The sequence below is a fragment of the Dreissena polymorpha genome, chromosome 1 (genome assembly GCF_020536995.1).
Source record: "Dreissena polymorpha isolate Duluth1 chromosome 1, UMN_Dpol_1.0, whole genome shotgun sequence".
NCBI lineage: Eukaryota > Metazoa > Mollusca > Bivalvia > Myida > Dreissenidae > Dreissena > Dreissena polymorpha.
This window is the reverse complement of record NC_068355.1, coordinates 75,383,411-75,411,019: the sequence shown is the minus strand read 5'-3', so window position 1 is coordinate 75,411,019 and position 27,609 is coordinate 75,383,411. Positions and strand designations below refer to the sequence as shown.

General features: G+C 35.2%; 1 protein-coding gene across 2 annotated transcripts; it reads right to left on the bottom strand.

Annotated features, from left to right (window-relative positions):
• Window positions 1-758: 758 nt before the first annotated feature.
• On the bottom strand, window positions 759-25,370 carry LOC127835743 (DNA repair protein XRCC4-like). 2 transcript variants are annotated; one of them, XM_052362184.1, is made up of 11 exons: window positions 25,212-25,370; window positions 24,761-24,918; window positions 22,634-22,818; window positions 19,859-20,023; window positions 17,263-17,319; window positions 12,071-12,122; window positions 11,069-11,144; window positions 10,393-10,420; window positions 7,032-7,141; window positions 2,245-2,334; window positions 759-1,580 (listed from the first exon to the last, which is right to left on the bottom strand). In XM_052362184.1, exons 2-11 carry the CDS (start codon window positions 24,894-24,896, stop codon window positions 1,481-1,483), a joined length of 999 nt encoding a protein of 332 aa, XP_052218144.1. In that variant the 5' UTR covers window positions 24,897-24,918; window positions 25,212-25,370; the 3' UTR covers window positions 759-1,480. The 2 variants fall into 2 exon arrangements, with proteins under 2 accessions (XP_052218144.1, XP_052218152.1); XM_052362192.1 differs by having other exon boundaries at window positions 25,227-25,364.
• Between the last annotated feature and the right edge of the window lie 2,239 nt (window positions 25,371-27,609).

Here is a 27,609-nt window from a genome sequence, read left to right as displayed (position 1 = left end):
ATCAAAGCAATAAGTCCAGAATGACTTCCCCTTGAATATGAGAAAATTTTGAAATCCCGCTTGTTTATGCAATTAATTCCAGTTTTCATCCAATTATTGCCAAATTGGCACAGTATCTTTATATCAATGATGACTTGAACCCTATTGAATATGAGCAGTATCAGAGAAATAAGTACACAATAATCTCCCCTTGAATTTGAGATAATTCTCCTTGTTTGCCGATTAAGTACACAGTTTCCATCTTATTTTTCCCAAACTTGCACAGTGCAGCAGTAGAGCGATTCAGGCCCTCATGGGCCTCTTGTTAATTGTACTCAACACAGAGAGATAATTGCCCCTAGGAATGGGTCAAATGTCCTATCGGCATAGTGCAAGGTACATCCCTTAATGTTTTGCAATGGAAACCATCAGATGAGACTCGTTTTGGGAAAACTGGGCTTAATGCATGTGTGGCAAGTGTCGTCTTAGATTAATCTGTACAGTTACCCTTTTGTGTTGAGAGGACTACCTTGAAAATAAAAATTCTGTAAAAGACGAAAGTGTGGTCCTTTATTAGGTTGTGCAGACTTCACCATACAAATGCATTAAGCCCAGTTTTTTCGACCAAGACTCAGATGGTGATTAGAAATCCATTCTTATCTCAGCAGAAAGTTTACTGAATGTATGACTTAGTCAGATAAATCATCCACTTTAAATAATTCTTTAGTTTCATAACAACTATTATTTTTTAGTAAGAATGTAAGATAACAAAAACAACAGCATTTTAACAATTATTTATTAAATGGCTGAAGTTGGTAAAATGATAGAAAGTGTTTTGCTACAAATAAAAGATAAAAACTTGAATCAGACGCAATAATGTTAATAATAAAGTATCATGAAATAATACTTATCAAGCGAAAGTTTCACATTTAACTTTAAAACTAAAATTTTCAAGAAAACCATCACTAAATATAAAGCCTAGTATAAGCTTGCATAAAAAATAGAATTTCATAAACATTAACATTCAAACAGCATTTCTGAAATGACTCAAGAAATTGATGTCTGAATTTTAAGCAAATCTCAACGGAAACAAATATTTGCTATGAATTGCATCTTTAAAATCTACATGTGTGTACACACTACACTTAACAGTCTTCGATGTGTCATGACTATATTACACGCATAAGGAGAAAAAGAATTCTATCAATGTTTTTGCTTTGAAATATCCGGGTTGCTTTGGAAATGCGTTCATTTAACATGCCTTTTCTATATACTGCCGTATGCCTTTTCTACATAATGCAGTACGCAAGTTTTTGTTTGTGTTTAACAAATTTGACCAAGAGAGCTGAACAATATAGCTATAGACATAACAAGAATTGTACAGATAAATTGCAAAATTGAAGGGATTTAAATGATGAAAACATATTGACTCAAGTTAAACACAAACACATATAAGTGAGATGCTGCAGAAAGTCACTGACATTGGTGTGTGACGTTGTGTTCATAGCTGGTCAATCAGATTATCTTCGTCGACATTCTCCGACGACCTCAGACTGCTCGAGTTGGAGCCGCCCTTGCGTAGACTGGACTTCCTCGCGCTCCTAGAAACACAGCAATTGTAATTATGGTAATAATGGTAGGAGACAATAGGCTATCTATTGAATGAGTGACTTTGACAACATGTACGACTAAGTGATACCTTGTAATAATGTACTGTATCTGTATACATTTGAGATTAAAAACAAGCTGTCACTGTGATATCTATTTTTGATTATCTGCACTAAAAACCTCTCAAGCCATGGGCCCATGGCTTGAGTATTCATTTTTACACCTGATAAGCATTTGATAACAATTATTGATGAAAATTTGTCACAACATTTTGAGGCAAAAAGGTTTCTTTTTTTTTTTAATAAAACAAATTTAAAGACTATTGTCAAGCAATATGGTCCCCAACCGGTGAAACTCCACCATTGTCAGATTTTTAAAATATATTTTTTATATTTGTTGCCATAGCAACCAGAATTGTTTACATAGGAACAAAATGAAATGACGTGCATAATATCCATATTGCCATCTATCCATATTTCAAGTTTCATGAAAAAAATACGAAGAACTTTTAAAGTTATCGCAGGATCCAGAAAAGTGTGACAAACTGACTGACGGACACACAGAGTGCAAACCATAAGTCCCCTTCGGTTTCACCGGTAGGGGACAACAAGTCCCGGACTAGTGGATCAGCATGAATACCAAGTTTCAACTTCTTACCCTGGGTTAGACTCGTTAGATCCAATTCTTGGCAGTACTGGTTTCGAAGGTGTTTGCTTCTTCTGTGGGCGTCCCCGCTGACGGTGGGGCCTAGTCAATTAAAATAAAATGTGTCTTATCTGGGGAGTAAAACAATAGTATTGTTTATAAAAAAACTTTTGTTGTTTTTACTTTTGCTGCCTGGAAGTTAAGGAGAATGTGAGCCAAAGACAGTACAAAAGTAGTCAGTCATGCAAGTCACACAGTCTGGAATACAGTTAAGCCAGTCACACAGTCTGGAACACAGTTAAGCCAGTAACACAGTCTGGAACACATTGAAGCCAGTCACACAGTCTGGTATACAGTTAAGCCACTCACAACGACTGGAATACAGTTAAGCCAGTCACACGGTATGGATTACATTGAAGCCAGTCACACGGTATGGATTACAGTTAAGCCAGTCACACAGTCTGGAATACAGTTAAGCCAGTCACACGGTTTGGAATTCATTGAAGCCAGTCACACAGTCTGGAATACAGTTAAGCCGCTCACAAGGTCTTGAATACAGTTAAGCCAGTCACACAGTCTGGAATACAGTTAAGCTAGTCACACAGTTTGGAACACATTGAAGCCAGTCACACCGTCTGGAGTACAGTTTAGCCAGTCACAAGTCTGGAAAACAGTAAAGCCAGTCACACGTCTGGAATACAGTTAAGCCAGTCACACGGTCTTGAATACAGTTAAGCCAGTCACACGGTCTGGAATACAGTAACAACAGTCACACAGTCTGGAATACAGTTAAGCCAGTCACACAGTCTGGGATACAGTTAAGCCAGTCATACAGTATGGAATACAGTTAAGGCAGTCACACAGTATGGAATACAGATAAGCCAGTCATACAGCATGGAGACCTGTTAAGCCAGTCACACTGTCTGGAATACATTTAAGCCAGTCACAGTCTGGAATATAATTAAGCCAGTCACACAGTCTGGAATACAGTTAAGCCAGTCACACTGTCTGGAATACATTTAAGCCAGTCACAGTGTCTGGAATACATTTAAGCCAGTCACAGTCTGGAATATAGTTAAGCCAGTCACACAGTCGGGAATACAGTTAAGCAAGTCACACAGTATGGAATACAGTTAAGCTAGTGACAGTCACACGGTATGAAGAACAGTTAAGCCAGTCACACGGTATGGAGTACAGTTAAGCCAGTCACACGGTCTTGAATACAGTTAAGCCAGTCACACGGTTTGGAATACATTGAAGCCAGTCACACAGTCTGGAAAACAGTTAAGCCAGTCACACAGTTTGGAATACATTGAAGCCAGTCACACAGTCTGGAATACATTGAAGCCAGTCACACAGTATGGAATACAGTTAAGCCAGTGACAGTCACACAGTATGAAGAACAGTTAAGCCACTCACACGGTATGGAGTACAGTTAAGCCAGTCACACAGTCTGAAATACAGTTAAGCCAGGCACACGGTTTGGAATACATTGAAGCCAGTCACACAGTTTGGAATACAGTTAAGCCAGTCACACGGTTGGAATACTTTGAATCCAGTCACACAGTCTGGAATACATTGAAGCCAGTCACACAGTCTGGAATACATTGAAGCCAGTCACACAGTTTGGAATACAGTTAAGTCAGTCACACAGTTTGGAATACTTTGAATCCAGTCACACAGTCTAGAATACATTGAAGCAAGTCACACAGTTTGGAATACAGTTAAGCCAGTCACACAGTTTGGAATACATTGAAGCCAGTCACACAGTCTGGAATACATTGAAGCCAGCCACACAGTTTGGAATACAGTAAAGCCAGTCACACGGTTTGGAATACTTTGAATCCAGTCACACAGTCTGGAATACATTGAAGCCAGTCACACAGTCTGGAATACATTGAAGCCAGTCACACAGTTTGGAATACATTGAAGCCAGTCACACAGTCTGGAATACTGATAAGCCAGTCACACATTCTGGAATACAGTTTAGGCAGTCACATGATGTGGAATACAGTTAAGCCAGTCACAGGGATTGGAATACAGTTAAGCGAGACACACAGTCTGGAATACAGTAAAGCCAGTCACACAGTCTGGAATACATTTAAGCCAGTCACAAAGTCTGGAATACAGTTAAGTCACTCACAACGTCTGGAATACAGTTAAACCAGTCACACAGTCTGGAATACAGTTAAGCCACTCACAACGTCTCGAATACAATTAAGCCAGTCACACGGTATGGAATACACAATGGCCTTATTTTGATGTAGGTCGAGTGTTTTTTTCATATTTGAAGACCAACAAGATGTGTTTGTGAAACACAATGGAATACAGTTAAGCTAGTGACAGTCACACGGTATGAAGAACAGTTAAGCCAGTCACACGGTATGGAGTACAGTTAAGCCAGTCACACGGTCTTGAATACAGTTAAGCCAGTCACACGGTTTGGAATACATTGAAGCCAGTCACACAGTCTGGAAAACAGTTAAGCCAGTCACACAGTTTGGAATACATTGAAGCCAGTCACACAGTCTGGAATACATTGAAGCCAGTCACACAGTATGGAATACAGTTAAGCCAGTGACAGTCACACAGTATGAAGAACAGTTAAGCCACTCACACGGTATGGAGTACAGTTAAGCCAGTCACACAGTCTGAAATACAGTTAAGCCAGGCACACGGTTTGGAATACATTGAAGCCAGTCACACAGTTTGGAATACAGTTAAGCCAGTCACACGGTTGGAATACTTTGAATCCAGTCACACAGTCTGGAATACATTGAAGCCAGTCACACAGTCTGGAATACATTGAAGCCAGTCACACAGTTTGGAATACAGTTAAGTCAGTCACACAGTTTGGAATACTTTGAATCCAGTCACACAGTCTGGAATACATTGAAGCAAGTCACACAGTTTGGAATACAGTTAAGCCAGTCACACAGTTTGGAATACTTTGAATCCAGTCACACAGTCTGGAATACATTGAAGCCAGTCACACAGTCTGGAATACATTGAAGCCAGCCACACAGTTTGGAATACAGTAAAGCCAGTCACACGGTTTGGAATACTTTGAATCCAGTCACACAGTCTGGAATACATTGAAGCCAGTCACACAGTCTGGAATACATTGAAGCCAGTCACACAGTTTGGAATACATTGAAGCCAGTCACACAGTCTGGAATACTGATAAGCCAGTCACACATTCTGGAATACAGTTTAGGCAGTCACATGGTGTGGAATACAGTTAAGCCAGTCACAGGGATTGGAATACAGTTAAGCGAGACACACAGTCTGGAATACAGTAAAGCCAGTCACACAGTCTGGAATACATTTAAGCCAGTCACAAAGTCTGGAATACAGTTAAGTCACTCACAACGTCTGGAATACAGTTTAGCCAGTCACACAGTCTGGAATACAGTTAAGCCACTCACAACGTCTCGAATACAATTAAGCCAGTCACACGGTATGGAATACACAATGGCCTTATTTTGATGTAGGTCGAGTGTTTTTTTTCATATTTGAAGACCAACAAGATGTGTTTGTGAAACACAATGTCCCCCTATATGATGTTTGATATTGTAAGATGACCTTGACCTTGTGAAGGATGACCTTGACCTTTCACCACTCAAAATGTGCAGCTCCATGAGATACACATGCATGCCAAATATCAAGTTGCTTTCTTCAATATTGCAAAAGTATTAATAAAATAAGCGATTTGGGCCACATATATTTGACCTCTGACCTTGAAGGATGACCTTGACCTTTCACCACTCAAAATGTGCAGCTCCATGAGATGCACATGCATGCCAAATATCAAGTTGCTATCTTCAATATTGCAAAAGTATTCATAAAATGAGCGATTTTGGCCACATATAATTGACCTCTGACCTTGATCTTTCACCACTCAAAATGTGCAGCTCCATGAGATACACATGCATGCCAAATATCAAGTTGCTATCTTCAATATTGCAAAAGTATTCATAAAATGAGCGATTTTGGCCACATATATTTGACCTCTGACCTTGAAGGATGACCTTGACCTTTCACCACTCAAAATGTGCAGCTTCATGAGATACACATGCATGCCAAATATGAAGTTGCTATCTTCAATATAGCAAAAGTTATTGCAAAATGTTAAAGTTGGCGCAAACAGACAGACCAACAGACAGACCAACAGACAGGGCAAAAACAATATGTCCCCCACTACTATAGTGGGCGACATAAAAATGAGCCATGGCAACACTTTCCGCATAAATTGGATTTTTGCTAAGAAAAGACTTCATTTCAACGAAAAATTTCATAAAAGCGGAAAGTGTCATCCCTGATAGCCTGTGCGGACTGCACAGACTGATCTGGGACGACACTTTACGCACATGCATTATGCCCAGTTTTCTCAGAGCAGGACTCCATTAATCGCCAAAAGGTCTGGTAATCTCTTTATTATTACCACCCCTTATATATTAACTGGTAAGTTACAAAATTACTTAAACCAGAATTTTTCATCACCAGGGGGCTAGAATTCTGCTATTTTTTCAGTGATGTCAAGCTTACATTAAAAGTCCCAGGTCTGAGAGTCTTTGACAGCAACTGCCAATGATTTAAATGAGGAACATCATTCAAAAATGGGTCATATGCCACAAGCAGCCAGCATGACCGCAGTCTGGTCAGAAGCTACCCTGTCTTGCAATGTTTTGTGGTCTCATAGGCAAAGTCACATATAGCCAAAGACCCATTTTTGCATGATGCAGCTCAAAATTGACTGTAGGTAATACAAGGTATTGACTGAGTCTGTTGATGTTTACCTTGCCACAGCTGTCACCCCTTCTCCCTCCTCCCCAAGGACCAGGGAGTCCTCTGGGTCTGGCACACATGGGGACCTCCTGGAGCCCACAGCTGGCTTCTTGGCAGGGCGCTGTAACATACATGCAATCATGGCACTGGGGCAATAACTTCATCTGTAACCAATATTAGTTGGTTGTTTCTGTATTACACTTTACTGGGGTTGTCTGAAGGTATGAAATTACCCCATCACAATATTGGCAAATTTAAACCTTTTACATCACTATGTTTCAACATCATGCACTACCGGTAAATGAAATATGCCCAGCATAAAGTATCACCTTGCTGATTTCAGTGACATTTACTTATGGCTAATATGATAAAATATTTTACTTTTACTTTAAACAAGAGGGCCATCAAGCCCTAGGGCGCTCACCTGAAAGCCAAAGGAACTAGAATATTCTGAAAAAAATGCAAGCTGATTCATGAAGATTATTTTGGACCAAAAAAGTGACTTTTAACATGTTTTTTTATATTTGACCTTGTGACCTAGTTTTTGAGCTCATATGACCCAGCTTCAATCTCTGGCAAAATTTTATTGGGACAAATGTTCTGACAAAGTTTCATGAAGATTGGCCAATAAATGTGGCTAATATAGTGTCAACAAATTTTCACTAAAGCCATATAAGGATAACTGCCCCCCCCCCTGGCGGCCATGTTTTTCAACAAACCATAACCATTTTCAAACTAACTCAAGCTATTGTTAGAACAAATGTTCAGATCAAGTTTCATAAAGATTGGATAATAAATGTCATTTCTAAAGTGTTAACAAGGTTTTGTAGTAAATAGCCATTTAAGGAAAAATGCCACGCCCCTTTGCATCCATGTTTTTTAACTGATCTCAACCATTTTTAAACTTAGCCCAGATATTATTAGGTCAAATATTCTGACCAAGTTTCATGAGCATTAAACCACAAATGTGACTTCTAGAGTGTTAACAAGTTTTTACCATACAGTAAAGCCATATAAGGAAAACTGCCCCGCCTCATGGCGGCCATGTTTTTCATTCAACTGGAACCATTTTCGAACTCGTCCAAGATATTATTGGGACACATGTTTTGACCAAGTTTCATGAAGATTGGACTAAAAATGTGACTTCTAGAGTGTTAACAAGGTTTTACTATAGCCATATAAGGAAAACTGCCACGCCCCCTGGGGGCCATGTTTTTCAACCAACCCGAACCATTTTCGAACTCGTCCAAGATATTATTGGCACACATGTTCTGACAAAGTTTCATGAAGATTGGACTAAAAATGTGACTTCTAGAGTGTTAACAAGGTTATACTAAAGCCATATAAGGAAAACTGCCACGCCCCCTGGCGGCCATGTTTTTCAACCAACTGGAACCATTTTCGAACTCGTCCAAGATATTATTGGGACACATGTTCTGTCAAAGTTTCATGAAGATCGGACAATAAATGTGACTTCTAGAGTGTTAACAAGGTTTTACTATAGTAAACTGCCACGCCCCCTGGCGGCCATGTTTTTCAATCAACCGGAACCATTTTTAAACTCGTCCAAGATATTATTGAGGCACATGTTCTGAGTAAGTTTCATGAAGATTGGACAATAAATGTGGCCTCTATAGTGTAAACAAGGTAAATGTTGACGACGCATGACGCACAACGCATGACGGACAAAAGGCGATCACAATAGTTCACCATGAGCACGTTGTGCTCAGGTGAGCTAAAAAATGTGTGAGTTTCAAAATATTACCACGCTAAGGTTCCTTAAGCAGGTACCTGGGGCTATCTACTGCCAAGGGTACGATTGAATACAATTTTATGAAAAGGAAAAAAATAAATATTTCATGGCTATAGTGTATTTAGCAAATTTCGTGGTTTAATCATGATGGCCGTAATGCGACTCCCATCTTTGACTGGGGAATGTTTGACGAAGTTGAAAAAACGATACAGGTACATGGAAGGAGAGGCGCGAGTATGATGGAGGTGATAAATATCCTAACCAAGAAATGAGTTGCTGACACTCAATCGTGCAGATGAATATTATGTTTTTTTCAGTGAGAACATCTTTTGTTGTAATGTTATAGGTAAATTTCTATCATAAGAATAACAAAGAAGAAAGAGAGTATCTAATAACAAAAGTAAACATATGCTAAAGTAAGCAGAACGCGATCAATATAAACATACAAATGTTGGGTCCTGACATTTATAAATGAATAGTTTAGATAATAATTTATGAAATATAATAGTTGTCTACGACTGAAAGTCACGGTATTTGGGGTTTTGACTTAGATAAATAACTGAATTTGATAACATGTTAAAACCACCTGTTAAAGCCACAAAAAGTTTCATTAATTTGTACATAATAGTGATACATGTGACGACAGTTTTCATACAAAAATATATAAATGGTTCATTGAGAAATCGACATTGGTTGTAAAGACCCGTTTTAATTTCAAACACATCAATGACAGTTTTTAAGTAATAATATAATAATACTTATAACAGGATATTATACATCTGTTGTGGATCACAAAGAATGATATTTAGAAGCTATGTAGGTTTGTTTTTTGTTAATGCAAGAGATGTGTTTGTCAGAAACACAATGCCCCCCTATTGCGTCTCTTTGAAGCCATATATTTGACCCTTGACCTTGAATGATGACCTTGACCTTTCACCACTCAAAATGTGCAGCTCTATGAGATACACATGCATGCCAAATATCAAGTTGGTATCTTCAATATTGCAAAAGTTATCGCAAAACTTTAACCAAGGTTAAAGTTTAGGGACAGAATGACAGACAGGCCAAAAACAATATATCCCCGATCATTCGATCTGGGGGCATAATAAAAAAGCCCATGTTTTATGTACTTAAGTTTAGCTAATTTTGAAAATTAGCTTGTATCAGAACATTTAGACTTTTATATTGCTGGATTCATAAAATTGAAACTGACATTGTTGTTTAGGACTTTGAAATGATATTATAAGGAAACTTTGTCTAAACATTCAATAATATCATATTACAATTATTATTTAAACAGAATTTAATTGGAATTAACTTTATAAGCTTTGTTAGCTAAGTAAATGATTTGTAAGTATGTGTAAAATTTAGTTCCTATCACAATTGACATTGTACTGTTTTTATTATGTGTTGTTGACGATGTACATTGTACAAGTCAAAATAAACTGTCTGCCTGTCTGTCTATAAAAGATTTTGTACTGAATTTTATTATTATGTCATCATTCGGAGTGATTGTGTCGCGGCAACGAGTGACTCCACATTGTCGTTGACAGAGATTTTGTTTTATTACATGTGTAGTATAAACATTATGATTTGTGAAAATTCTGTCAATATTTTACCTCATCATCTGTTCCTGAATCTTCAGCACTGAAAGTACAGCAAAATACAATTAATTTATTGTGCTCTGTTAGTTTGCTACATAATTTGATAATTGAATATGAAAATACTGTACTTACTGTAAATTTTCAGACACTCAAGTTTTCGGAGACCCCCTTTTTAGGCAAAATAATTATTTTCATGACTCTATATTTACAGACATACGGGTTTTCGTCCATAATTAATGACTCCAATTTTTCCAACAGTATATTTTACAGCACTATTTCCCATGGGAGTTTTACAACTCTTTATTTCTCATGAAGTTTTACAACAGTTACTGGATTAAGGTCATTAAACCTTGTACATGAATGTCTAGAGGGCAATGAACCATTACAATTGCGTCATTGGATAGTTTTTTTGGACACTCATATTTTTTTTAAATATTTGTTGTACCTAAATTTTCTGACACGATTTTTTAAATATTATGTTTATGTGTCCGAAAACTTATGAGTAATTACAGTACTGCCATAAATCTTTATTCAACATTGTGTCACCTCAACATTACAATTATTTCCAAACATATAGCATTAGTTTTTTAATCATTGTGATCCATTTTGCTATTTCTGATTATGTCATTTACAACCTGTATCAAGCCTCAAATAAATTTTGTCATTAGGAGTAAGTTACCACAAACTGTACCTTTTAGAAAGGCTGTTGTTTTCTTCTAGTTTAGGTGACCGAGCACGTTTACCAATACCAACGTTTTCACCTTCACCTGCAAAAGAGAACCAACTTAAGTGAAGCAAGCAAATTGAAGCACTGTTCTTTTTATAATGGCTTTAATTAACCATATTTTGCAGAGACAAACTTTTACTTTGTTAACAAAGCTGCGACTAGATAAGTCAGAATTTTACTATAAATGTACATTGGAAGTCACATGGTAAAAGAAATGTTGCTGTTCATTGATGACTTCTATCTTCCTCACTATGATGAATCACACATAAATATAAGTCTGACACTCGTCGTCATATCATACCATATTTTATTAAACGAGTACAGGAATTTATTAAGTAAGCGAGCCTTTGGTGAGCTTACTAATAAATTTCCTGGACGAGTTTAATAAAATATGGTATGATATGACAACGAGTGTCAGATCTTTTTATCACATGCTTTTAAATGAGCAAATTAAATAAAAATTTACGCAAACATAATGATAAATCCCGAATGTTGTTTGCATTTCGTGGCGTCATTTGACATTGCAACGTCATTTCAGCAAAATAAAAAAATGTGATTGGTAAATAAACGAAAACTTAGCCAATAAAATTGCTTTATGAGTATATTAAACATGTGTAAGATAAAAAATATACGTAATGGTTATATTATATGGGAAACAGGGTATGGCATGTGATAAAAGAAGATCTGTAATTATATGTGGAACAGTCTGCTTAAAAGGCAATTTGCAAAACAATCCACATAAGATGATAATAGCATATATTTATTCTTAAATCTTTCCTGCAGAAGTGATAATGCCTTCAGTACCTTGAAGCAAAACAATTTAAGTTAATTTGTTATACATGTGGCAGTAAGGACAAAGTATTGTATAGCATGGTAGGAGGTGCAGTTTTAAAGTCGTTCAGTATCAATGTTAAGAATAAGATTGCATTTTTGTAATACATTTTTGCTGTAAATTGTATAAATTACCTTGCTTTAATTGACGAATCTTTTCCTTTTTGCTATTAAGCACAAGAGCAAACTGCAAAAAAAAATAATTAAATGACTTACAACAATTATATATGAGCAAAAGATACAAAGTCAAACTTTTCACAAGAATTGCTTTTTTCAAGTTTATAAATTTATTGGATGTACCATTTCGTATCATATCAAGAACATATGTTTTGCTTTATCCCTGTAAATCCCTTGGTTGATTCTTATCACAGCACCTACTAGTCATTTGATAAAAGTCTTTTGATCACATTTGGCAAATGTAGTGAATTGATTGCTACATCAATTAGTGTGCGTGTTACCATAACCTCTTATCATTTTAAAAGGTTGCTTCTATTAACGGACAAATTGAGGTGTGAGGTTTTTACAGTAGGTCACAGTTAACTACATACAAATCTGAACATTTATGTTACCATTTTATTAATGCAATAGTTTTCATGCTTGAGAAGAAATATGCAATCTTCTGTATCATTTGTGTTAAAGATACAAAATTGATTTCAATGCGGATGACACGAGGTTGTTAAGAGATTTAAGCTTATTTGCACGCTTTTTCCCCTGAAAAGATGCTTTTAAGGAAATGCATGTCCAGTCCAATTCAAAATCTGAACTTGATGGGTTAATCAAGTAATGTGTAAAAATGACAACGAATCCTTCAAATATGGCACTATTCAATGTCTCAATTTGGCTCAAAATATATTGGAACTAGAGCTTTGTCACAGACGTGACGTATACCCCCATATGCTGCATTGACACAGACTATTTTGCATGCTGTCCTCACAAAACAAGAGAAGCTTATTTATGGCGATTTTTAACCAGGTTTTCCGAAGGAAAAAACTGGTTATTAGATTGGCGAATGCGGGCCGGCTGGCGGGCTGGCTGGCGGGCGGGCGGAACAAGCTTGTCCGGGCCATAACTTTGTCGTTCATTGTGAGATTTTAAAATCATTTGGCAAATTTGTTAACCATCATTAGACGGTGTGTCACGCGAAAAAATTACGTCAATATCTCCAAGGTCAAGGTCACACTTTGAGTTCAAAGGTAAAAAATAGCCATAAATGAGCTTGTCTGGGCTATAACTATGTCATTCATTATGAGATTTTAAAATCATTTGGCACATTTGTTCACCATCATGGGACGGTGTGTCGCACGAAAGAATCACATCAATATCTCCAATGTCAAGGTCGCCACGACTAAAAATAGATTTATTTTAAAACAAACTTACAAAGGGGGTTAATTTTGTTTGTTCATTTAAAAAGTTCAGTTTGAGTTGTCTCCCTTTATCAGATTTTTTTTCACAATGAAAACCTGGTTTTGTGACAATTTTGTCTCTTGTTAATAATTATAATGGCATAATCATTTAGGGCCATTTTTGACCTTTAAACTCAAAGTGTGACCTTCACTTTGGAGATATCGACGTAATTCTTTGGCGCGACACACCGTTCAATGACTGTGAACAAATATGCCAAATGATTTTAAAATCTCACAATGAACGACATAGTTATGGCCCGGACAAGCTCATTTATAGCCATTTTTGACCTTTGAACTCAAAGTGTGACCTTGACCTTGGATATGACAACGTAATTCTTTTGTGCAACACACCATCTAATTTTGGTGAACAAATGTGCCAAATGATTTTTAAATCTCACAATGAACAATATAGTTATGGCCCGAACAAGCTCATTTATGGCCATTTTTGACCTTTGAACTCAAAGTGTGACCTTGACCTTGGAGATACAGACCTGTTTACCCTACCGATTGCTTCTCAGTAGTATGGAGGGCATCTCTCAGTAGTTTGGGGCTGTTGTCAGTAGTTTTAAACTTTTCAATCATTTTGAGCATTAAAACACCATGACTGGGTCACATATCAGTTTAACGGTACATACAGCATTAGAAGAATTTACTTGCTAATAATAAAATCTGTTAGGTGATTTTTTTGTTGATGTTTTACAGCCTGGCACATAAAGGAAAATTAGCGCGATAAACCTTGAAATTGGAAAAAACGCGATAAACCAAGAAATTTGTAGACATTAAGCATTATACATATGAATATAAGTACGAAAATTAAAATTGTTTTTAAGTGCATGTTTGACAGCATTTTGTATTATAAAGTGCTGCTTCAATGTCTTCTTAAAATGAAGACAATATTTAGATAATATCCATCCACATGCATATTAAACTTGCAATAATCTATAGATTCTTAAATACACCATTTGATCATAAGCTCTTTAAGAGTAGCTATTAATTTAATTCAGTATTTTTAAAATTAAATATCATAAGGGGAAAACATAAACAAATATTGACAAACATCCTGTAGTGTTCTTGTTGTGTTAATGATATATTAAATGGAGTTAGAATAATATATTTTATTTGTTTACCTTTCAATATCTTGCACTTGACAACCTCAGTTCAATGCTATTTCATTAAACTGTACAGCATAACAAACATAATAAAGCAGAATATGCATTTGAATCTGATTATACACAGATCCACTAACATATAAATCAAATCATGTTTGTCTCTTTTCATTTTCGAACGATATTCATCTTATTATAATAAATGCTCTAACTTTGTGAGTAGACTAAACTCCAATTTTCCAACACTCGTTTTCGTGACGCACATTCAATGTGCAGATTCCTGATTAATATTTGTTTGTTTTTTAATCTCAAACGTAGTATGTTGCGTTAATTGACACACGCATTACATTGTTCCCTTATGACCATATGATATTATCCGTTGTTAATTTGAATGGTATTTATTATTTTCGCCGTTAATCGCATTTTCTCGTCTGCTTGCCGCCATCTTGGACGTGTGTAAAAACAGGCGTGCTCAATCCCGATACATCGACTATCGTCGGTATTCTCCGCAATAGAAAGAGAGATGTGTATACTGGATAGCAACGTAAAATCGTATATATTCGGCTAAATTTGCGAACCACTATGCAAGTCAGTTCGGTGACGTCTCCACAAGCTCGATCAGCACTCGTTCCCCGGGAGGCTTGAATTACAAGGTTTTTTATTACGCAAGCGCCAAAATGATTATGATTGATAAATTACTCGGTCAGACTGAAAATAAGCGAAAGTACGATTAAAATCTGAAATTTGACCATTTTGATCGATGGATCCGTAGTTTTTCAGTACAAATCCGTAGTGCATAGTTAAGCCAAATAATCCGTAGAAACTACGGCGAATCCGTAGAAGTAAACAGGTCTGGAGATATCGATGTAATTCTTTCGCACGACACACCGTCCAATGATGGTGAACAAATGTGCCAAATGATTTTTAAATCTCACAATGAACAACATAGTTATGGCCCGAACAAGCTCATTTATGGCCATTTTTGACCTTTGAACTCGAAGTGTGACCTTGACCTTGGAGTAATCGATGTAATTCTTTCACGTGACACACCGTCCAACAATGGTGAACAAATGCGCCAAATGATTAAAAAAATCTCAAAATGAACGACATAGTAATGGCCTAGACAAGCTCATTTATGGCCATTTTTGACCTTTGAACTCAAAGTGTGACCTTGACTTTTGAGATATCGATGTAATTCTTTCGCACGACACACCGTCCAACGATGGTGAACAAATGTGCCAAATGATTTCAAATTCTCATAATGACCAACAAAGTTATGGCCCGGACAAGCATTTTACCTTTGAACTCCAAGTGTGACCTTGACCTTTGAGGTATCAACGTAATTCTTTCGCGTGACACACCATCCTATGATTGTGAACAAATGTACCAAGTCATTTTAAAATCAAACGATAAATGACATAGTTATGGTCCGGACAAACTTTTGGTTTAAAACGCACTAAGTGACCCTGTGACCTAGTTTTTGACCTGGCATGACCCATTTTTAAACTTGACCTAGACATCATCTAGATACAACTTCTGACCAAGTTTGGCGAAGATTGGATGAAATTTTCGGAACAGACAGACAAAGTGACTCCTATATAGCCCCCATTACCAGAAATGGGGGTATAATAAGGACAAAAGATTAAATCTATATGATTTCAGAGCTATACAAGAGATGTGTTTGTCAGAAACACAATGCCCCCTAATGCGCCACTTTGATTTATTTTAAAAAAAATTATCATTTGGCAGGTACAGATAATTATCTCCCTTTAAAACTTATTACTTTCCTTGGATTTGTTTTTTTGACCTTTTACCTTGAAGGATGAAATTGACCTTGACCTTTTACCACTCAAAATGTGCAGCTCCATGAGATACTGTAAAACCATTAAATTTCGTGTGGTACGAATTTTCGTGGATTTAGTTGGTCCCCTGAACCACGAATTCAAGTACCATCGATTATGTATACAATTTTAATCCGAAATCGGTCATTGTCAACATTTTCTTTTGTTGTCGGTTATCCGAGATATTTGTGTGTTTTTTTGTAACAGTTACTTCACTTCAGTTGGTCACATTACACTATAATTTGACATTTTAACATTTACGAATTGAAAATGTAAAGTGTTTGGGTAATAAAACTTTTTAAATCAAGAACGGTATTTAAACTGTATATCAACTATTGTTCTCTTTTACGTGACGTCATCAAATTAGCATTTTGCAGATTTATCACATGTCTATTAGTGCCAATTAAAGTTAAAAGAGGTTTAAACACGTGTATTTTGGGGGCCTTATTATTCAATTGTTACTTCTAGGGGACCGATTGCAATGAGAATTGCAAATATTGCCAAAACAACATCGATGGCAATTTGCGAGCGGGGACCTACATGTGCGCCGCTTTATCGCTCCTATCGACACTTATCGGCAACACTTTCATGCTTCAGTGCACATTAACATCCTGTCTTGCTGTCAACACAGATTATCAGATTATGCTTCGTTATTACTCTGGTTAATTAAATAAAAGTTTAATTATAATGACGGTCAGTCTACCCCAAAAATTTGAAATCCACGAAATTATGTGTCAACTAAATAGTTGTTTTTTATTAAACCACGAAATTTCATACCGACGAATTTCTATACGTTTACAGTACACATGCATGCCAAATATCAAGTTGCTATCTTCAATATTGCAAATGTTATGGACAATGTTAAAGTTTTCGGACGGAATCACGGACTAACAGTTCAAGTGCTATACGCCACCCTACCGGGGGCATAAAAAGATTGTCTCCATCCTTATTTGTAACTACAGTAGTTTTGATCAAACCTTGGTGTACAGTCCATTCTCTATCTCCTCTTTTGCCACAACACACTTTTCCAACCTCTGAAAAATCATAGAATAATTACTTTACAATAATTACTGCTAAATTACATGTAGTAGCCTGAAAGAACATGCACCAGGAAAAGTCAAAAAGTACAATACAAAAGCAACTGTTATACTCTTTAAGGATGATCATTTATTTAAAAACATGGTTTAGGAGATCATAAACTACATGGATTTAATCCAATTCTTAGGATTATGGTCATGGCAGACCGAATTTTCAGAGATAATTATGTTGACAACCAAACTGCTATGCAAATCATCCTGGTGTCTTTATATAAACACAATTGAAAAAGTTTGCTTCAACTGGGCCACTTATTTCTTCCTGATGTATAAACAAGAGACAAATCTGGTTCCAGTGATATTTAATAGGCAGTTGACGACCAGTACAGGAATTTGTTTGCTCAATATTACAGCCTTTAACAGGCTTTTTCCCAATAGTAAAAAGTGTTTTTTTCCACCAAAACGCCCCCCCCCCACACACACACAACCAAAGTTGAACTTTTTCCAATAAACTCAACAAATGATTTATTGAGTTTATTACAAAACCATATTCTGTAAATGCTCAGTTTTCAGAAACTCTTTTGGGCATCCCCCTTTTTGACCGAAACACTTATTTTTCGTGACTACATTTTCAGACATTCAGGTTTTCGTCTCTACATTTTTGGATAGTTTATGAAAAATGCTTTTTTACCAGAATTTTGCTTTATTGCTGTTAACACTTTGATCATACCGTTTTAGAACCTGATCTAGGTCATAAAACTCGTGAGATGAACGCCTTTAGACTAGTGACTGTTCCATTTGCATTGTTGGGTAAATAACTACATATGTATTATACCGGTACTAGACAATGGTTTCTCACAATACATGTAGCTTAAAGTTAAAACATACATTAAAGTAACTTAAACTATACAGTGTGATATTTTACAAGCACTTACTATTATTCGTTGAAACAATTAACACTTTACACATTGCATACCCGTATCTAATCATTAATTCAATATTATTAGCGTTTTAAAGTTTTCAAACACCTGTATTTTCTGTCTCTATGTTTTCAGACACCTGTATTTTTTAACAATATTTGTATCAAAATTTTAGAAAACTTCAGATTAACAAGGGACAAAATTGTCACAAAACCAGGTTTTCTATTTGAAAAAAAAGTCTGATAAAGGGAGACAACTAAAACTAAACTGATTGTTTATAATTAACCCCCTTTGTTTCAAAATAAATATATTTTTAGTCATGGCGACCTTGACCTTGGTGATTCTTTCGTGTGACACACCTTCCAATGATGGTGAACAAATGTGCCAAATGATTTTAAAATCTCACAAAGAATGACATAGTTATGGCCCGGACAAGCTCATTTAAGGCCATTTTTGACTATGGCCCGGACAAGCTCATTTAAGGCCATTTTTGACCTTTGAACTCAAAGTGTGACCTTGACCTTGGAGATATCGACGTAATTCTTTCGCGTGACACATCGTCTAATGATGGTGAACAAATGTGCCAAATGACTTTAAAATCTCACAATGAATGACATAGTTATGGCACGGACAAGCTAATTTACTGCCATTTTTGACCTTTGAACTCAGTGTGACCTTGACCTTGGAGATATCAACGTAATTCTTTCGCGCGACACACCCTCTAATGATGGTGAACAAACGTGCCTAATAATTTTAAAATCTCACAATGAACGACAAAGTTATGGCCCGGACAAGCTTGTTCCGCCCGCCCGCCTGCCGACATTCGCCAATCTTATAACCAGTTTTTTCCTTCGGAAAACCTTGTTAAAAATGCAGATAAATATTCACTTTTACACAAATGGAATACTATTATTTACATTCACTTTAATAATGTTTCACTTTTGTCAATTTCATGGCTTATCTCGCTATTTTTCCCCATCTAAGTTGCATCAAGGGTTTTCTAAGACTTAAGCTGGAGACCCAGTTTTTAGAAGCATGTGACCCATATTTGAACACCGGCTAAATATTGTCAAGATAAACACTATAAACCTGTTTCATCAAGATTGAGTAACAAAAATGACCTCTGCAGTGATTTAAAGGTTTTTCTAAGATCGACCTTGCAACCTAGTTTTTGTACAAAACTGACCCAAACTAACACTCTGTCTAGATATTAACAAGATGAATATTATTAGCAAGTCTCAGGAAGATTGGATGCAAATGTGAACAACACGCTGCATATGACACCAGACACAGGACATAGAGTGACCCAAATAGCTCACAATGCTCACTTTAAGCTCAGGTGAGCTAAAAAAATAAGTTATCTTAAATTGAAAGTCAAAAGGTCAGAATAAGAGTCAAAGGAAGGGCCTGTGTACTTTGTGTACTGATATCTCAGGTTAGTATTTTGATCAAAGTATACAACAATTGCATCATTCCACTCGTAACACAACGAAACAAATATATTCAGACACTCAAATTTAAGCAAATAACAGTTCACAGGAATCCTGTTAATGATGGCAAGCTATACAATTATACTAGAAACAGGCAGTTTTACAGATATTTAACTTTCTGACACAAACCTTGAGTGCATTTAGTCTCTCCTGTGATAGTCTCTGATTGTCCGTCTCGAGCCTGTGTATTCTGTTCTTCAGTTCTGCCATGCCCTCAATGCAGTGGTTGAAGATCTGACGAATCAGCTCGGCCGAGTCAGAACGAGATTTGAGACTTACACTCCCCAGCTGGAACTGAAATCATAGAAAATGTTTGTATTACAAAATATATGTATGCAGATATTTTTATAAGGATCAACAATCAACTAGCAACTTAACTGTATACACAAAAATATAGTTAATAAATATAATTTATTAGCAATTGATTGACAAGACCAAACGTGACCAGAACAAATATTGCAATTACATTTTTGGTTTGCTGTTTACATAACCTAATATGAGAAATACCAAAAACCAAAAATTGCCCATCCCATAACATTCACCATTTGGCTGCTAAAATGTCTTCTAAAATTCCTTAAGTTTTTAAAAATTAAAGCAATTTTTCACACTATCTAAGGCAACTTTAACTAACATATTCAGACTTTGTAGGGTAAATATAGATAATAGATTACACAACAAGAGGGCCATGGTGGCCCTGGGGTCAATAACCTGAGTTGAAGCAACATAAAGCAAATATTATTAAAGTTGTTTTGTGAAAAGAAAGGGTTTGTATTTTTGACAGGGAAATATAAATATATGCGTTATAAGTAGGTTTTTGTGTGTAATTTTATGTTGTTTTACAATAGACATTTCTTTCCCATTAGGACAAAGATTTATTTTGGATAAAAGTGATATTAGGACAGACATTTTATAATGAGCATAATCATCAAAAGAAAATGGAAGAACATTTTTTCACAAATTGTAGTCGAGCTTTAAAATAATGAGATAAGCATCTCAGCATCTTAGGATGATATACTGGACGACTGGTCACAACTTGTTTTTGCAAGAACTTAGATACCGAAAACAACTGTACATTTTCTATTTTTCAATATATTGAACTGTTATCATATATCAAAGACACTTGTGAAGAAGTAAATGAGTATGAGAATATCTAGTAGAAATTCAAGATTGATCTTCTTTTTAGGTACCAAACATCTGACACTTAATCAGTTTTTGTGCATCATAAAAATGTGATTGTTTTTTAATGTCCTATTCATTGTTCATATTTCAAAAAAAATAATTAAACTACCAGAACAATTTTCAGACTCACTTGTAATGATAATTCCCATTGAAACAACAATAAAACCTGTTAAAATCACGAATCTTTGATAATCACTCACAAACAATTGAATGACTGCAAACTGTATAAGCACTCTATCTTACATTGTATTAATGGTGTCCATCTGACATCAAGACAAAGGTCTTTGATGTGAGAGCACAGTAAATGGGGGCCAATTTCCAGGGAACAGTAAGCCTGTTACACAATCATCACATGGCTATTCAAGAAGGCATCAATCAACACTTTATTAGCAGCAATAATGCAAGCACAATTATAAATGAGTTTTATGGAGAGTAGAAAAAGTGAATGAAAGGTCAAATAAGATTCATATGTAACAGCTTTGTTGTTTAACTGGCTTTACCACTATGTTGAATTTCTGTAAAATAAAGATAACAATCTGAAGTAATGCTAATAATTAATTGGAGAAATGCAATATTGTTCTTAAATATTTGGGTTGTTGTTAGTGTTTCTGAACCCATTACCCCAACATCCTCATTACAACTAGTGTTAACTAATGCAATATAAGGACCCCCCCCCCGGTGGCCATGTTTTTCAACAAACTGTAACCATTTTAGAATATGGATTAGTTACCATTAGAACTAAAATTTTGACGAAGTTTCATGAAGATTAATCTATAAATGTAACTTCTTCTAAGTGTTAACACAATTTTACTTTAGCCATATAATAACTGCCCCGCCCCTTACGGCCATGTTTTTTAATGGACCGGAACCATTTTAAAACTCAGCTGAGACACCATTAAGACAAATGTTATGACCAAGTGACATGAAGATTGGACCACAAATGTGACTTCTAGTGTTCACAAGGTTTAGCTACAGCCATATAAGAAAAACTTCCCTGCACCTGGTAACGGTGTTTTTTAAAGGACAGGAACCATTTTCGAACTCAGCCGAGCTATCATGAGAACAAAATTTATGTTCTGACCAATTTACATGAAGATTGGACCGTAAATGTCACTTCTAGAGTGTTAACAAGGTTTTATTGCAGCCATTTACGGAAAACTGCCCACCCCCCTGGCAACCATGTTTTTCAACCAACCAAAACCATTTTCGAACTCAGCTGTGACATCACAAATGTTATGATCAAGTTTCATGAAGATTGGACAATAAATGTGACTTCTAGTGTCAACAAGCTTTTTCTTTAAGTTGACCTTTTGACCTAGTTTTTGACCTCATGTGACCCAGTTTCAAACTTGACAAAGAAATCATTGGGACAAATCTTTGGACCAAGTTTCATGAATATCTGACAAAAAATGTGGCCTCTAGAGTGTTAACAAGACAAAATGTTGACAATGGATGAAGGACAAAAAGTGATCCCAAAAGCTACAAATGGGACAAGTTTTATTTCATTTTTTAATATACACAAATATACAGGTATTAATATATATAAATTAATACTATCCATAAATTGTAAACAATAAATATAAATATACAAGTAAGCCTTTTCAAATGCTTAACTTTCACTTAAGCAGTAATTGAATAACTATAGGAGCATTGGACAGTAACTTACTGTGTTAACATTTAATGGACCATAATGATACAAATTGAAGTATTTATAAAACAACATACAATGATTTCATCTCCTGGAACATGCTTTTTCCAAACAAACTCCACAGCGTCCTTGTGCATATTCAGCTGATACTGAAATGTCTCTTTGTGATCCATGGCTGTCAGGGCATCCACTGTCTGTTTCACATATTTGCTGTACTCCATCTTCAGACGGCTACACAAGGTATCTAAATCTTCATCAGTCACTGAAAAACAAGAATACAATATAAATATAAATTGATATTGCAATACAGCGTCCAAAACTTGAGCAACTGCCAGACATACCGATAACCAGGGGTTTCACTGGGGGTTTAACCTTTGGTTAATCTGTCCTTATTATTAATGACAATCATTTAAGACAACTCAATAAATGTCTTTAACTATAATATTACTTTTGATTGGCTATATTATTACTTATGATTTCCTATTACGCAAAATACAAGAATTTGCTTCATAAGCATTTTTTGCATTAGCTATATTCTTACATAAATAACATTTGTTCCATATGATAAACAACACTGGTGACCAAAATAATCAAATACAATGTAATGTTAAAATTTATTACTCTAACAGTGGGCTGAATAAATATTTAAGATTTATTTATTCAAACATAAAGCAACAAAAACCAAAGCATTAGTCCTTTGGCTCTGTGGTTTTATGCTCTAAATAAACTTATTGTCACCATGAAGTAGTATAAACTCCATTCTCTTCATGAAAATGTTAAATTATGATCATTGTTAATAATAGGAGATATATATTTCATAACACTTTATATCAAGTAATTGACCTATCAGCATTATTGACAGTTTCATAGGGTCGCAAATATATATGACGACATGAAAATAACACTTAACTTGCAGAGCACTAAATCCTCTTCCCAAACAAGATCTGTATTTGTTAAAATAACAACAGTTACTGTCTACCTGTACATGTACAGGTATTTATGTAAAATATCATCATGATTGAAGACAGTCAGTGATAAAAAGTTCAGAAATCAAAACCAAAAATAAATTAGAATTTCCATGCTGTAGATAAACCTTGTTTTGAAATAAAAGGAGGCCACATTTACACAGTTCAAAAAAATTGCTGTAAAGATGCTCTATTGTAAATTTGCATAGTTATTTTGAATTAAAAATTGCTATATATCAACAAATTTATTCCCAAAGACTAATAAATTTAAAAATAAATAAGGCTGAGTTTTATTTCAACTGAGCGGTTTGTGGCAAACTTTGTGCCCAACCATGCATGAAACAGATGCTGTTACTTTAAAGATTGTCTTTTACAGGATATCACTCTCATCTGGAACAAAGGGGCAATCAGCGATCTGATAACAATCAATGAAAATGGGGCTTGTTTGTACACAATCTGATGACTTAATATGCTCCAGTAATGAACCACACCAGATTTCGTGCTATCAAGTTTAGGACAGACTACAATTAAAGTGTCAGTAATGAAAGTCGCCACGTTGAAAAAAATGTTTACAGTTTCGAAAAATGTGTAGCATTTGGCAGCGAAATCCCTGGATAACAAGACACTGATGTACACATATTATTCAGTCTTCAAATGACAAACTTGTTCTCAAGTAGCAAATATTGTTGAATATAATAAATATGATTACACACATCAAAATTGGAACCAAATGTTTAACCTTTCATTAAATTAAAATCTTTAACCAGCTGAATGTTCATAAATATAAAATATAACAAAATTCCTCTAAGCTTTTGGACAATTAAAAATAATTATTATTTTTCGTGTCAAAAAAATTAGATAAGAAAAATTCAAAAAGTACGAGTGTCAGAAAATTTAGAGACATATGCTATGTGCATTTAAATAAAACTGGTTAATAAATGTGCAATTATTTTATTGTATTGTACAAGTGATTTTTTTCAGTCTTTATAAAGTAACCGAAAACGGCACTTTCCCAATTAGAAAAAAACACTACAAATTTCCAAATTGCTGTAAAAAAAATCCCAATTAAAATTGTCAAAAAAATATTTTTTTTTACAATTAGATCTAAATGCAACATTTAGTTACAGTGTTTATTCTTGTTGAGGAGAAAGGTGGCGGGCCCTTCAGTAACTTAGAGTTATTACGGTATGTTTCTTTAACATACGCAAGGTAAGTGTTAAAATACTTTGATGGACAAACCTGTTCCAGTCCACACTCTTCCATTATGACAAAGCGTGAGATCAAATCCTTCCTGGCCCTCATTTTTAAGTTTTGTAAGCAAGAAGCATTCTTCCCCAGCTTTTGTCACCACTCGTGCAAATTCACAGCCATTCATTGTGGGACTGGTCCCAACTTTCCTGCACATAATACAAATTCATCATTATAACACTGGTTACCAAATTATGTGCATCTATATTAAAACAATCAAATGTAATGATGACAGTTAACAGAATGACTGATTTTTAGTTGTCACTTTAAGATTTAAACTACATTAATGTTGTTAACAGAGAATATTAAAACCAACTTGCCAAGACATGGACTAAATTGACGAGGATCAATATATCAAGACACAGAAACACGTAAATAAAAACAGGAAACACAACTGAACAGAAAATGGAAATATTTGAAATGAGTAGGAAAACAACTTAACCTGTGGGTTATGTACCCTTCGAGTCTGTTATAGCATGCCGTAGACGGTCTGAGGTGAGAAACGGGAAGGTCTGCAGCCCTCAACCCAGCACTTTACCTTCACACCGCTAGTGCCATCAGCATCTGTTACAAAGTCTTGGATTGGTCGTATAAAAAATGTTGTCCAATCGAAATGCATGATTTTAACTGGTCCATGTCGAACACGTAAATATGGTATGTCAAATAGACAAATGCACATATTTTGATTTAAAAAAATATTTTCTTGATTAAGAACACATTGATTTAATTTATTGTTAACTACGTTATTTGAAATTTGCGTCTGCATACGATGGCATTGTTTTTTTAATTGGAATATCTCAAGTTATATGTATTTGTTATATACTTCGGATAAATAATTCGGACGTTTAACTGTCAATAATAGTCGAAAGGGGAGTTGGACAGTATAGATAGATAGATATTGAGTCATTAATTATGAAAAAGCACATGGACCTTTCAGAAAAATTCTCTATAAGTACTATAAAAATTTATACTTGAATGTAGGAGTTTATTGTTAAAGTAATTTAAATACAATTAATGTATTTATTAAGATTTCAATGTAATTTTTAATCAACTGTATTTTAATGAAAAAGGTTTCATCTTTTGCTCCTCTTGAAAGTCCTTTGCATTGTTTAGTTTCAGATTTCTGTACAGAAGATATGCACATATAAGAGATTGCTTATTTAAGATGATATGAACAGTTTAATCTATTGAATTAATTAGTTAAGCTGAATTTTGTAACTTGAAAATTAGACTGTTATTATAAATATATTCCTTAAATTGAAGAACACATGAACACACCTAAAATATGAAAACACTAAATTTATAGTATAAATATCAGTTATTGATTTGTTGGTCTTATTTTCAGTCCGCCATTTTCAACTTCCAAAGCTTACTGACTGTAGTGCTGTTGCTTATCTGTACGTGTGCCTACATAAGATCAATAGCTCCAAGTTTTCTAGACAGAAACAAGGAAGGGTAAGTATAAATGAATTTTTAAGTATGACATGTATGTTTAAAGTACAAAAATAAATTGAATTCATATTATTGTTTTATAAGATACATTTCGTAAAGTTTTTCCTTTTTGTATTTCACAGTTGATAATAATACTTAGTATTCACGAGGGCTTTTTATACTTTTTGCAAATGGAAAGATTTTTAAGTCCTGGCCTCTGATTGATTTTGGAAGTTTTTGAAAGGTTTGACACTATTTTACATGAACTAAAAGTTTGCAGTACTATATCACAGACACTATGTATCTATAATTCTATATTCATCCCATGTTTATCACCCCATGCTTTGTTTGGACTTATTGTTAACTTTAAATTATTTATTTAAGTATTGTTCTGAAAAATATTTTAACATATGAAAATTCTGTTTCAGATTGCTGGGTATATTCTGGAAATGTGCAAGAATTGGTATTGAGATTTATTGAGATTTGTTTGTTTTCATATTGAAATAGCATCTCTTCTGTTTCACAATATTATTTAATACGATGACAGCAGTGGTACTTGCTTTGTTATCCTTATCAGCCAAACCTGCACCATTGTTAATGTGGCAGTTATTTACCGACTGTATTCAATTAACAGATAAATGTGATTCTCATAATTATTGTTATGAAAAAACTTGCTAATTTGTATCATAATGTTTGCAAAATTGTGTCATCCTCTAGCCAATATCCGCAAATTATTGTGATTCATTTAAGAAGTTAACATACAAATATATTAAACCAATAATATAAAAGAAAGTTGAAGTAAGATTTGACTTTGGATAAATTCTGTATACAGTATATGTGAAATTTTAAAATCCTTGTACATTAAAGGAGAGAGGAAGAGTCCATATGTAGCAGTGTGCTGTATAGCTATGGCCTTCAGCATCCTGTTTTGGTCCTAGCAGCAGACCTGCAGTGTGATGTGCCATGGATTTATATAGTATTTATTGGATAAGAGAGATCTTGTTTTGTGATGTCAGATATACCTTGGTGTTTGAAAATCATCTAACTGCTGTTTCTGTGAGAAAAAGTGGACCAAGATGTGATAAAGAAAAAGCTGCTTCAAATATGATTGACAGATGACAGATTCATTTTGAAACCAGGAATGTGCTTCTGTTGCTTTTCTTCAAGGGTTTGAATAGCATTATCATTTTTACTTGACATTATCTCATGTTATCTCATGCACAAACCTATATGGAGCAGAAATATGTTGATAAGGTGTGTAATTCAGGCTTGGCGAAATTGCCGGTCCGCCGGTCCTGACCGGCAGATTTCAATTTGGTCCGGCAGGTTTAACAAGAATGTCGGTCCTGGTGACCGGCAAAATGTGAAATGATTGCAAACAAATCTTTTTTTTTTCAAGTTGAAAATTC